At 40.1% G+C, this 12,977-nt stretch overlaps 1 protein-coding gene across 1 annotated transcript; it reads left to right on the forward strand.

The window, feature by feature from the left end:
- The first annotated feature begins 11,775 nt into the window (after positions 1-11,775).
- LOC116521511 (olfactory receptor 14A2-like) lies at positions 11,776-12,693 on the forward strand. The gene has a single exon (XM_032236175.1). The coding sequence runs from the start codon at positions 11,776-11,778 to the stop codon at positions 12,691-12,693; it is 918 nt and encodes a 305-aa protein (XP_032092066.1).
- Positions 12,694-12,977: the final 284 nt, after the last annotated feature.

Here is a 12,977-nt window from a genome sequence, read left to right on the forward strand (position 1 = left end):
CGCTTTGGAAGATGTTAGCCTAGCTAGCAGTCTATTCCCTTCCCCATGGCCCTGCCATGTTTGCCTTCCATGTGGCTTTCTTTTTCAATCTCTCATGCCTGCTTGCCTTCCGAGGTTGGACCATGAAGGAAGATGCACTGCTTCCAGGCTGGCCCAGCCAGTGGGGGGTACATGGCCCTTGAGGTAGACATAGCCATTGCACTGGGGCTAAATAACGACAGTGGTGCTCCAGGAGGGCGGGCGATGCATAATAAAATATATTGTGTTGAAAGCTTAGATCTACTTGAAGAGAAGTGGATGAAAATCTTTGTTATGGCTTTCTTAAAAGAGCACTGATTGAAGTGTACTTTGGTAGTTCATAGGCTTAGAATTAGGGGTCTTTTACTTTTGAAAGTATGGAAGGGCCGAGAAGGGCAGTGGTGGCACTCCAGGAGGGTGGGCAGATGTCATGGGGCTGCACTGGAGCAGAACAGCACTCTTGGCTCCAGTGCAGTATCTCCCCCTTCACATCAGCACTGGTCAGCTGATGAGAGCCCACCTGCATGTCTGGAGAAGGAGAAGGTAGACATCTGGTGTCTCTGGTGTGGCTTGGCAGTCATGTGACTGGCTGGGAGTGGTTTGGTGGTCATGTGAATAGGTGGGCATGGCCAAGTTGTGAAATGTGATTAAACTCACTTAACAACGCTCTTGCTTAGCAACCAAAATTTTGGGCTCAATTGTGGTCATAGGTTCTCTTTCTTTCCTTTCCTTCCTTTTTTCTGCCTCTTTCTTTTCCTTTCTTTTTTCTTTCTCTCCTTCCTTCCCTCCTTCCTTCCTTTTTGTCTCTTTGTCTCCCTTCCTTTATCTTTCTTTTCTTTCTCTCTCTTTCTCTCTTACCCTTACTTTTTCTTTCTCTCCTTCCTTCCTTTTTCTCCCTATCCTTTCCCCTTTCTTTCTCTTTCTTTCTTTCTCTTTCTTTCTCTCTTACACTTACTCTTTTGTTCCTTTTCTTTCTTTCTTTCTCTCCTTCCTTTTCTTCCTCCTTCCTTTCTTGTCTCTTGCTCGCTCACTCGCTTCCTCTTTCTTTCTCTTTTTCTTTCCTTCTTTCTCTTTTTCTCTTTCTCTTTCTTTCATTTTCTTTTTCTTTCTTTCCTTCTTACTCTTTCTTTCTTTCTCTCTCTCTCTCTCTCTCTCTCTCCCTGTTTCTCTCTCTTACTCACTCACTCTCACTCACACATGCACACACACACACACACACACACACACACACACACACACAAATACACATCTGATCTGGGCACATAGAAGGTGGCAATGGTGGTAGAGCTTGCTTTAGCTCTCCGCCATCCCAGAACTGCGCCACAGTGAGGAATTCTGTGGGGCAGCAGTGGCAGTGGCGGTGGCAGTGGTGGGGGAAGACCTTGCCTTGGCTCTCTGCATCCCAGAACTGTGCTGCACTGGGGAGTTCTCCTGCGTGGATGCGCCTGACATCAGCAGCTGTAGTGATGGCAGAGCATACCCTGCTTTCAGGGGGCCATTCCCACAGCCAAATCAACCACAATGGGAATTTCTGTGTGGGTGCACTCAGTGCCGATGAAGTCCTGGCACCCATTCTTTCAAGCAGTGGTCCCTTCAAGTGGGCCTGAACTGGGCACAGGGCAGGCAGGATGGCTCTGACCACCTCCTACCCCAGCAGCTACCACATCACATTGCAGGCACACAGGGCAGCCTTCTCCCCCATCTTCCTGACACTTCCAGCACTCCTTCATGTCCCGTTGCCAGCTGTAGTTGGCTTTCTCCTAGTGATCCTTCCTGACTGCACCCCCAGAGTGGTCACATGGCGGTGGCGTGTGGGCTGCTGACTGACCCAGGGCCTGCCTGGATGCCCAGAGAGGAAGGATTGGCAGGAGAAAGCCAACTGCTGACAGCAATGAGGCACGAAGGAGCAGCCATCCAGGAGCTGCCGCATCCTATTGCGGGCACCGAGGGCAGCCTTGATGTCCCACCTCCCTGCCGCCTCCAGCTCTGCACAATATACCAGCAGTGCAAGCCTGGGACACTCACAGTTTTTCTAGGTGGCTGCTTCTTTGCATCCCATTGCTTCTGTTGCAGTTGGCTTTCTCCTGACGATTATTCCTGGCTGGGAGAGACCTTCTGCCCTGGAAAAGAAGGATCGCCAGAAGAAAGCCAACTTCAACAGGATGTGAAGGAACAGGACATGAAGGAGCAGCCACCCAGCAGCTGCCATGTCCCATTGCAAATGCCCAGGGTGGCCTCGGTATATACCTCCCTGCTGCCTCTAGCCCTCCACAATCTCCTTATCACCCCACTGACTTCAGGACAACCTGTTGGACAGCTGCTCCTTTATGTGCCAATGCCAGTTTGCCAGTTGCAGCCATATCTGGGCAGGCACTGCAATCCCAGAGCAGTCACATGGTGGTGGCATGTGTGTTGCTGACCATCCTAGGGCCTGCCTGGACACCCAGAGAGGAAGGATTGGGAGGAGAAAGCCAACTGCTGCTGGCAATGGGACACAAAGTGTCCCTGCTTCGTCTGCCTCCCTACCGCCTGCAGCCCCCCACAACCACAACCTCAGCAGGACACTCTGCTGGACAGCCATTCCTTCACATTCTGCTGCTGGCAGCAGTCATGTCCTGGCAGGCACTGTGCCCCAGAGTGGTCACATGGCAGTGGTGGGTAGGCTGCTGACCATCCCAGGGCCCGCCTGGTTCCTCCTGGAGGAGGCAGGCAGATGGGCAGCATTCCCCCCTCCTCAGGCAACTGCAGCCTCGGAGCTTCAGCTGGGTGGGCAAAGGAAGTGGGGGGGGGCAAGCATGTTATGGATGGGCAGGGCAATAGAATAAGCAAGCGAGCAGTGACTGAGCAGGTGGGGGAAGTGACCAGGCCCAGGACAAGGGACCATACCTGTATGGGGAATGGCCAGGATTAGTTCTAATGGTATGATATGTTACAGCTGATTTCTACTACCTATTCGGCCAGACTGGCTGAAACCCACCACTGACATATATACATAGGATTAAATAGCATATTTTGGATGTTCAAAAGTAGTACATAAATAGACAGAGAAATTGTTGAGTCTTGAATCGAGGAAAGGCCAGGAAAAGTGCCTCTTGCCACGTGTGATGTCAAGTTGGCAATCCCCACCCAGTCACATGACTAATCAGCTATCTCCATCCAGTCACATGACCAACCAGTCACATGGCCAGCCAGTCACATCAGCATGAAGCACGGCCACCATTACATGACCAAAAAGCCACACCCACCAAACATGCCATGTCCTTGGAACCAGTAGTAATTTTTTTTGAAATCCACTCCTGAGAGTATCCTGTAGATTTTCTGCAAAAACAACTATTGGGTGGGTAGTAAATCACACAAGAGTTGTGGGTCTCCTGCATTCAGAACTGATATTTGGCTTTGATATTTGGTCAACTTGAAAAAAATGTAAATGACTGTACAAAAACACATTTTTGAATATGTAGCAAGACTAATAGGGCTTCCAAATACTAAGTACACTGTTTAAGGTCTCCTATGATCTCACCACCAGAACTGCATTAAGGAAAACTGAGATCAAAGCACCTCCATTTCACCTACAATATTATCCTTCATCAAAATAATAATTTTTTAAAAACATCACTTAAGAAATAGAGGTTCTAAGCCCACCGAATGAAAAATAATTGTAATCAATAAGCAAAGAGGCAAAGCCAAACAGGGATTATGCTTTCAACGTACCATCCTTAATATATTTTGTGCAATAAGCCAAAATTAATTGTTATCATGGTTTTTCTGAGGGCCTGCCTTTTCTTGGACTCAGATAAAGTCTGAGATGAGTCTTGGACTCATACATATTTTTCAAAGAGAGTAGAATGAAAGAGGATTACTACTATGTTTAGAAAAAAAAACTATTGTGTTAGCTGGTTGGAAAGATTATTTTTATTGTATTTTTAATATATATTCTACTATAATATCATTCAGCAACCAGAGTTGCATTGCTTAGGTGGGCAGACATATAAATTTGAGTGTCGGCTGTCTATTTGTGTCTTTCTTTGTATAAGTGAATATGAGTCTCTAGTTTCTAGTGAATGGCTTCTGGAATGATATTTCATAAAGGCTAACACTTTGTGGATTTTTAAAAAATGTTGTTTTGCAATCTTTAATCTTCACCCCAAGTTTGAATTTATATCTCCTGACTTTTCAAAATAAATTTTGCTCTCTCTCTATAAAAAGAACCATTAAAAAAATGCAGTGTTGCCTATTTAGATGACACTCAAGGATCACATGCTAATGAAATGTCAAGGTTTCATATAGGAATTTCAACATGAGAAATAATGGTGCAGCATCCAAAGCAGGAAGTTGTTGGCATCTTTGATCTCTGATTTGGGTTCTCAGCAATGGCAGAAACACTAACATTGTAAATTGGTGACTCAAATGGGTAAAAAAAAGCAGAAATCATGTCTAAAAGAACTTATTTATACTATTCATAATTAATTAATGGCACATATAGCATACATGCCTGAGACATCTGTGAGCTACATTGTGCATTAACATTTCAGGTAATTTGATTATGAAATGTAGCAAAGATATTTGTAAAAAAAAAAATGAAAAAGCCATTACTGAAATGGAAAAAATTATTACTAGAGTAATAGTAAGGTCATCCTGAATAATGCAGGCATGGATGCTTTGGACCTGATCCACATTATGGAAGGTAGTTTGTTGTCCTAAGATGTCATGAAGCTGTCATGATCTTATGGATAGTAAAAAGAATGAACAATAGATTTTAATAAAATATAAGAATTGCCTGCAGTCAGTTTTTGGCCTGAAGGCCAAAATAGAAAAGAAAAAATGGCTATTGATGTATATTTCCTTCTTTACCTCTTAATTTCAAGTTAGGAAGGATGGTAATAAAGTGACTGAAATAATTTATAGGGTTGCCTATATTTTGAAGATATTTCTCAAGGAAGGAAGGAAGGAAGGAAGGAAGGAAGGAAGGAAGGAAGGAAGGAAGGAAGGAAGGAAGGAAATAAAACTGTTTATCTGTCTGTAAAATAGGATTTCATGTGTTATGTTATGGAACACATGTAATGAAAGTTTTCTCACTTAATTCCCATTTGAGCATGGAAAGCAGTAGCTGCTAATTGCTAATTATGTTAAAAATCAAGCAACTCATTATCATATTTTGCTAATTTTGTTTGTAGGACTAAAGGGAAACAAAATGATTGCCAAATATAAAGCCAGCTTATTATCAAATATAAAGTCAAAGGCTCCCATTGATGATATATATTTTTCACGACTGAACAAAAGTAGCAGTTATCAGTCCTGGACTACAGTATATTGAAGATTCTAAAGAAGAGACATCAAGAGAGAAATATTGTAAGTGATATATATATTGATTATTTTACAGAAAACCCATTTCCAGGCATTGGGAGCAAATTGACCCCTGATTACTCTGTATTAGATGCACTTTACAGATTCTCAGTAATCAAGGTCATGGTTAAAGATGCTTAGGTGGGGTATGGCCAAAAAAAATGGGAACCATTGTTTTAGAGAGTCTGGATAACTAAGAATGTCCATAGACTTTTAGCTATGTACTTTAGGATGAACACCCTTTGAATGGTATGAGAGTATGAACAGATTTCCCAAGAAAAAATGCAGACTACAGGAACAATTTGCACTTCAGTTTGAGATACAGACAACACAGGCTCATCTTCAACAGTTTGCACCTGTCTTCAACAGGGAAGGGATACAGGGCAGAAAACATCCTGCAACCAAGAAGGCTCCATATCTATTTGCACTATTCTGGTGACTCTGAGGACACAGATAAACTTCCAAGTGGCCTGTCTATGGAGATTATCAGTCATCCAGGTCATGGTATCCCAAAGGTGTTTTTTCAAAAGGCAGCTGGACTTTCAGGGGTTTTTCCTAAAGATGTTTCACTGCTCATCCAAGAAGCTTCTTCAGTTCTGACTAGGTGCTGGGGAATGGGAGGATTTATACTATTTGCAGACAGCTGGACATTTGCATTCTTTTAGTGACTTGCTAAGGTCACCTGGAGATTTATCTGTGTCATCAGAGTCGCTTGAGTGGTGCAAATGGGTGTGGAGCCTTCTCGGAACTGTTCAAAGGACTATATTGTAGATTGGAGATAGATGATGTCATTTCCTCCCCCTCTGCTGATAGAGGGCTGTTCAATTTTGACATAGATAGCCTTTTTCAAACCGGTAATATTGAAAGAAGCCATCTATGCCTTAATGTGTACCTCATAGTCCAGGAAGGCCAGACTATTTTCCTTAACACCTTCCTGCATGAATTTAATGTATCTGTCCACAGAGTTGATATGTTTGGTGAAAGTACATATTAAGGAGGACAGAAGGAGGACAGAAGCCTTACCATTAAAGTTTATAGTAAACTCACCCACATAGATCAATATTTACATTTTGATTCCCACACAAAATGGGAGTCATCAGAACCCTACACAACTGAGCTGGAGGCCTGCCTACCATAAAAGATAGGAAAGAAAAAGAATGAAAATACATCAAGGAAACTTCACAACAGTAGCTATTCCAAGTGGGCCTTCCTCAGATCTCAAAAAAGATCCTACAGGAGCTCCTCCATAATAGGTAATGAAGAAAACAATAAATAAAGTAATTATCATTCCATATGTTACAGGCATATCGGAAAAGCTCATGAGGATTTTCAGCCAACATAACATATGTGCACACTTCAAACTCAAGAATACACTAAGGTAGAAGTTTGTCCACCCCAAAGATAAAACACCCAGTTATAAACTGAACAACATGGTATATGCAGTACAGTGCTGGGAGCCATGTGCAGATCTGTACATTGGGGAAACAAAACAACCACTTCATAAGTGCATGGCACAACATAGGAAAACAAACACATCAGGACTAGATTCAGTGGTTCATCTGCATTTAAAAGATACAGGCCACTCATTTGAAGACAGAAAAGTCCACATTTGGACAGAGAAAATCCCTGATTTGAAAGAGGGTCAAAGAAGCCATCTGTCAAAATTGAACAGCCCTCTCTCAACAGAAGGGGAGGGATATAACATCATTTATCTCCAATCTACAACACAGTCCTTTGAATAGTTCCAAGATAGCTCCACACTCATTTGCACACTCAGGTGACCCTGATGACATAGATAATCCTTCAGGTGGCCTCAACCTCTCTAAAAAGAATGCAGATGACCAGCTGTCTGCAAATAGTATAATTCCTTCCATTCCCCACCATCCAGTCAGAGCTGAAGAAGCTTCTTGAATGAGAAGCAAAACATCTGCAAAGGAAAAAAAAAGAAAATCCAGTAGTCTCCAGAAAAAAACACTTTTGGGATTAGGTGCACTTTTGTATTTAGAACACAGTACAAGTTGGTTTCAGAAATTTAGACTGTAAAAGAGAAGTTAAAATTATTATGAATCAGAATGATATGAATCTATTGCAGGGAAGAGGATATTATAAATACTTTCTAAATAATAGAAAAGTGGATACCTAACATGATGGCATATCGTCCATAGAGGATATCAAAAATAAAGGTATTTTACAGCTTTCTCAGATTTAGTATGCATTGTGTGAGCTGATCATTAATTAATGAATTAACTTGCCTAACTTCATTTCTAGATACAATTGCTATATGAGATTTTTTTAAAGAAACTGTTTAAATATCTGATTCACATTTAAACATGGTATTGAAATTTTAATACTTTATTGTTATGGTAGAGTGTGATTATATTGTCATGAAAAGGATGGGGGGAAATCTTTCTTTAATATTATTTCATGGGAACATTCAGTTATGTTTTCAAGTTAATTTAAAATGTCAGTTTCCTCTATTCAATTAGAGAAATATATAATATATATTTTAAAAATCAAGAAAGTATACTGCCAGGCTAACACTATTAAATCACCAAAATGATCCATTTAAGGCAACATTATGATGGCACTTTATTGTATTAATTATACTAAAACATACAGGTGAGACTCAAAAAATTAGAATATCGTGCAAAAGTTCATTTATTCCAGTAATGCAACTTAAAAGGTGAAACTAATATGAGATAGACTCATTACATGCAAAGCAAGATAGTTCAAGCCGTGATCTCTCATAATTGTGATGATTATGACTTACAGCTCATGAAAACCCCAAATACACAATCTCAGAAAATTGGAATATTACGTGCAATCAATAAAACAAGGATTGTACATAGAACAATATTGGACCTCTAAAAAGTATAAGCATCCATATGTAGTCAGTACTTGGTTTGGGCTCCTTTTGAAGCAATTATTGCCTCAACGCAATGTGGCACTGCTGAGGTGTTATAGAAGACCAGGATGCTTCAGTAGCAGCCTTCAGCCCTTCTGCATTGTTCTGTCTCATGTCTCCCATATTTCTCTTGGCAATTCCCCCTAGATTCTCTATAGGGTTCAGGTTCGTGCTCTACATGGGGCAGCCCTTGAAGAGCATTCGGCGACTCCAGCTTGTCCAGAATGCAGCTGCGCGAGCGATCATGGGTGCACCTCGGTTCACCCACATAACACCTATCCTCCACGAGCTGCACTGGCTGCCTATTGTTCTCCGGATGCGCTTCAAGGCGCTAGTCGTCACTTATAAAGCCCTTCATGGTATAGGACCTGGGTACTTGAGAGACCGCCTGCTGCCAATTACCTCCACTAGACCGATTAGATCCCACAGATTAGGCCTCCTCCGAATTCCATCCGCCGGCCAGTGTCGACTGGCGACTACCCGGAGGAGAGCCTTCTCTGTGGCTGCTCCAACACTCTGGAACAAACTCTCCGTGGAGATTCAAACCCTCACCACCCTCCAGGCCTTCTGCAAAGCCCTTAAAACCTGGCTGTTCCGACAGGCCTGGAGCTAAAGAACCGTTGCCCCCGTCTCGAATGGTATGACTGCTGTGTGTTTTAAACCATGTATTGTTTTGTGTCGTTTTTTAATTTTGTCTGTATCCCCCCTTCCCTGGTTTGAGTTGTGAGCTGCCCTGAGTCCCCTTCGGGGGGAAAGGGCGGCATATAAATAAAATCAACAACAAACAACAACAAAAAAAAAAACAAGGTTCAGAGTTTGCTGGCCAATCAAGCCCAGTAATCCCATGGTCATTGAACCAGGTTTTGGTGCTTTTGGCAGTGTAGGCAGGTGCCAAGTCCTGCTGGAAAATGAAGTCAGCATCCCCATAAAGCTCGTCTGTGGAAGGAAGCATGAAGTGCTCCAAAATCTCCTGGTAGATGGCTGTGTTGACCCTGGACTTAATGAAGCACAGTGGACCAACATCAGCAGATGACATGGCTCCCCAAATCAACACAGACTGTGGAAACTTCATACTGGACTTCAAGCATCTTGCAGTGTGTGCCTCTCCATTCTTCCTCCATACTCTGGGTCCTTGGTTTCCAAATGAGATGCAAAAGTTGCTCTCATCAGAAAAGAGGACTTTGGACCACTGAGCAACAGACCAGGTCTGTTTTTCTTTAACCCAGGTAAGACGCTGCTTGTGATCATCCTTGCTGCTTGTGCACCTTTTTCTTCCACACTTTTCCCTTCCACATAACTTTCTATGAATGTGCTTTGATACAGCACTTTGGGAACACCCAACTTCTTTTGCAATTACTTTTTGAGGCTTTCCCTCCTTATGGAGGGTGTCAATGATGGTTTTCTGCAGAACTGTCAGGTCATCAGTCTTTCCCATGATTGTGATTCCTACTGAACCAGACTGAGAGTTCATTTAAAGGCTCAGGAACCCTTTGCAGGTGTTATGGCTTAATTAGCTGATTAGAGTGGGACACTTTGAACCCAGAATATTGCACCTTTTCACAAGATTCTAATTTTCTGAGATTGTGGATTTGGGGTTTTCATGAGCTGTAAGCCATAATCATCACAATTATGACAAATCATGGCTTGAACTATCTTACTTTGCATGTAATGAGTCTATCTCATATATTAGTTTCACCTTTTAAGTTGAACTTTTGCACAATATTCTAATTTTTCGAGTTTCACCTGTATATGCATTAAACTGTGAGAAAGGTTTAAGACGATGACTAAGAATTACAAAAATGTACCATAGAATGGAAGAGGTGATTGAGACTACAGAATACAATTGCCTACTTAGTGCACAGATCCAAATTAAAGAACTTTGGACAGAATGGTTGCCAATACTCTTTTTGAGAGTCCAGTCAGGACAAATAATCATTTCTTGTATATTTGGATCCTCAACAAGCTATTTTTTCTTTTAAAAAAATGTTCTGATATTCAACATAATGATGAACATGTTATTGATAGGGTTTATCACCTTGTTAAAGGTGAACCTGGAAAATGAAGGTTAAGCACTGTATGATTCAGTGGACAAAAAACTTCGGTCATAATATAATTCTTGAACAGTGAAAAAATATGTGGATGAATTATAACCTAAAAGAGGATTTTTACCAAAGGATGTATTGTTGGTAAATACCTGATAAATTATTACAAATGTATAAAGATGTCTTTATAAAGATGTCTTTTTATCCTATGTAGTGAACCTATGAGAAAGTAAAGAAATATTGGGGCCAGATTCATACCCTAATTTAGAAAATCATTAGAAAAAATATACAATCAAAACCAAAAACTTTTCTTTTTTATGTTTATTGAATGATGACCTTGGGAAAAACCTTTTTAAATGTGTTTTTTGGCTGCAGTGAGAACTTTTCATATACAAAAATAAAAGGATATGTCAATTCCTACAATGGAAGAATGGATGGAAAAATGGTGGAACTGCCAAAGATGGCCAAATTAATCAAGGAAATGAATCTATCCAGCTTTGTTTCTACTTGACAACTGCTTCCAGACCTTGGCTTGAAACAAAAAAAAACCTGATTTGGGATTTTGATAATCAGATTAGTTTGTTCTAATAGAAATGAACAGTAGTTATTAATTATATGAAAGCAAAAAGTAAAAAGTTGAGACTGTAATTTTACTCTCTAATATACTATACTGAAAAAAATTGGAAATCAGTGCTTTCTTTGCTTATCTTCCCCTCAAATCATTTCCTCTTCCTCTTCCTTCATCATTTTCTTTGTCTTTATTGCCTATATTTCCATTTGTACTTTATATTAAGATAAATTTGAGTAAAGTTTTTTATTGGAAAAAAAATAGAGTTGATTAGGAGAGGAAATTTTTTTTCTTTTCATTTGTTTTTTACATTTTTACATTTACATTTTATTTTCATATGCTTTTACATAGTACCCAGTGAATATAGACATGGAAGTTACTATATTGTGTTATGAATTGATGTCTGCCTCAGCAACAATTCCTTTGTAATTTTTATATTATAAATTACTGAACAGTCTCATCTATTTCAGAACTGTAAAATAAAATTATAATTAATAAATACTCAAATTATCTGTTCACTAATATATGAGAAGAATACTACAAGGCAAAAATAATAAGCAATTTATTCATGGTAAAATAAAATTTATGGGGAATATAGCATGGGTAATATTTACAATCAGCAATACATGGAATGACATAACATGCAACTAGTCCCTCTGAAGAAAAAGGTTTCTGGTTAGTATATTTATCAGTGATGAACACACATATGAGGGAGGTATTGTGTTTGGACATTGACATTTGTTCAATGGTGTGGTCCTCTTTGAATTGTCACTTATTATTTTTCTTTGTGTTAACCAGTATGAATCAAGCTGTAGCTTCACTATTTTAATTTAATGGTATTTTCATCTTTGATTCTTTACAGATGGGGCAGTCATCTTAGTCCTAATTTAAATATCAAAATGGAGAATCACACTATAGTGTCTTATTTTCTGCTCCTAGAATTCTCCAAAGATCGACATCTGCAGCTTTTGCATTTCTTCTTATTCTTCATATTATACCTGGCAACTGTAGCAACAAATCTTCTCATTATCTCTGCAGTAGCTTTTGACCATCGACTGCACAACCCCATGTACTTCTTTCTAGTGAATTTGGCTGTGCAGGATATGGGCATTGTTTCAGTCACTGTCCCCAAATCCATGATAAATTCTCTCATGAACACCAGATACATCTCTTATTTTGGTTGCTTTGCACAAGTATTGATCTTTGCCTCCATTGAAACTTCTGATTTCTTCCTCCTGACAGTCATGGCATATGATCGGTATGTTGCCATTTGCCAACCGTTGCACTATGAGTTGGTGATGAATTGGAAAGCCTGCACCAAAATAGTGATTCTGATGTGGGTTATAAGTCTTATTCATGGAATGTTGCATACTGTTGGCACCTTTTCAACTCCTTTCTGTTCCAGTATTATCAACCAGTTTTTCTGTGAAATACCATATTTGCTAAAACTATCCTGCTTTGGGATCAATTTAGTTGAAGTTGTATTACTTGTGGCTAGTATAATCACTTTAGGATTAGGTTGCTTTATTTTTATCATTGTCTCCTACACGATGATCTTCAAGGCAGTTTGGAAAATCCCTTCTGTGAAAGGAAGGCAGAAGACCTTTTCCACATGTCTTCCCCACCTTACGATCTTTTCAATGTTTTGGGTAACAATATGCTTGGCGCATCTGAAACTTCCTTCTAACACCAAATCTTACTTAGATTTCATACAAACTGCCCTTTACTCTTTACTTCCACCTCTGTTTAACCCAATCATCTATAGCATCAGAAACAAGAATATCAAATCTGCTGTAGCTAAATTATGGACTTTCTGATATTTGATAATATTTTCTGTTCTATTTTTCCCCACGCTGAATCTTTTAAGGAAGCAGCCCTCCACTAAGCAGAAAATCAAAGTAGAAATTGTCATGGTTTACCAATGACAAAGGTCTTTAAGATGAAGAGAAGGAATTCAGTTGAGAGGTTGACTTAGTGGAGCATTTCTCACACATTCCTATATAACCCCTTGTTCAATTAACACTGGGGAAATGAATAAAACACAACTTCTAAGGGTGAAATAATATAATAAATGATATAGCTTTATAAGAGTACACTAAGT

Source organism: Thamnophis elegans, chromosome Z, assembly GCF_009769535.1.
Source record: "Thamnophis elegans isolate rThaEle1 chromosome Z, rThaEle1.pri, whole genome shotgun sequence".
Lineage (NCBI taxonomy): Eukaryota > Metazoa > Chordata > Lepidosauria > Squamata > Colubridae > Thamnophis > Thamnophis elegans.

Coding starts and splice junctions, on each gene's coding strand:
- LOC116521511 (XM_032236175.1), top strand. CDS start 11,776: ATGGAGAATCACACTATAGTGTCTTATTTTCTGCTCCTAGAATTCTCC.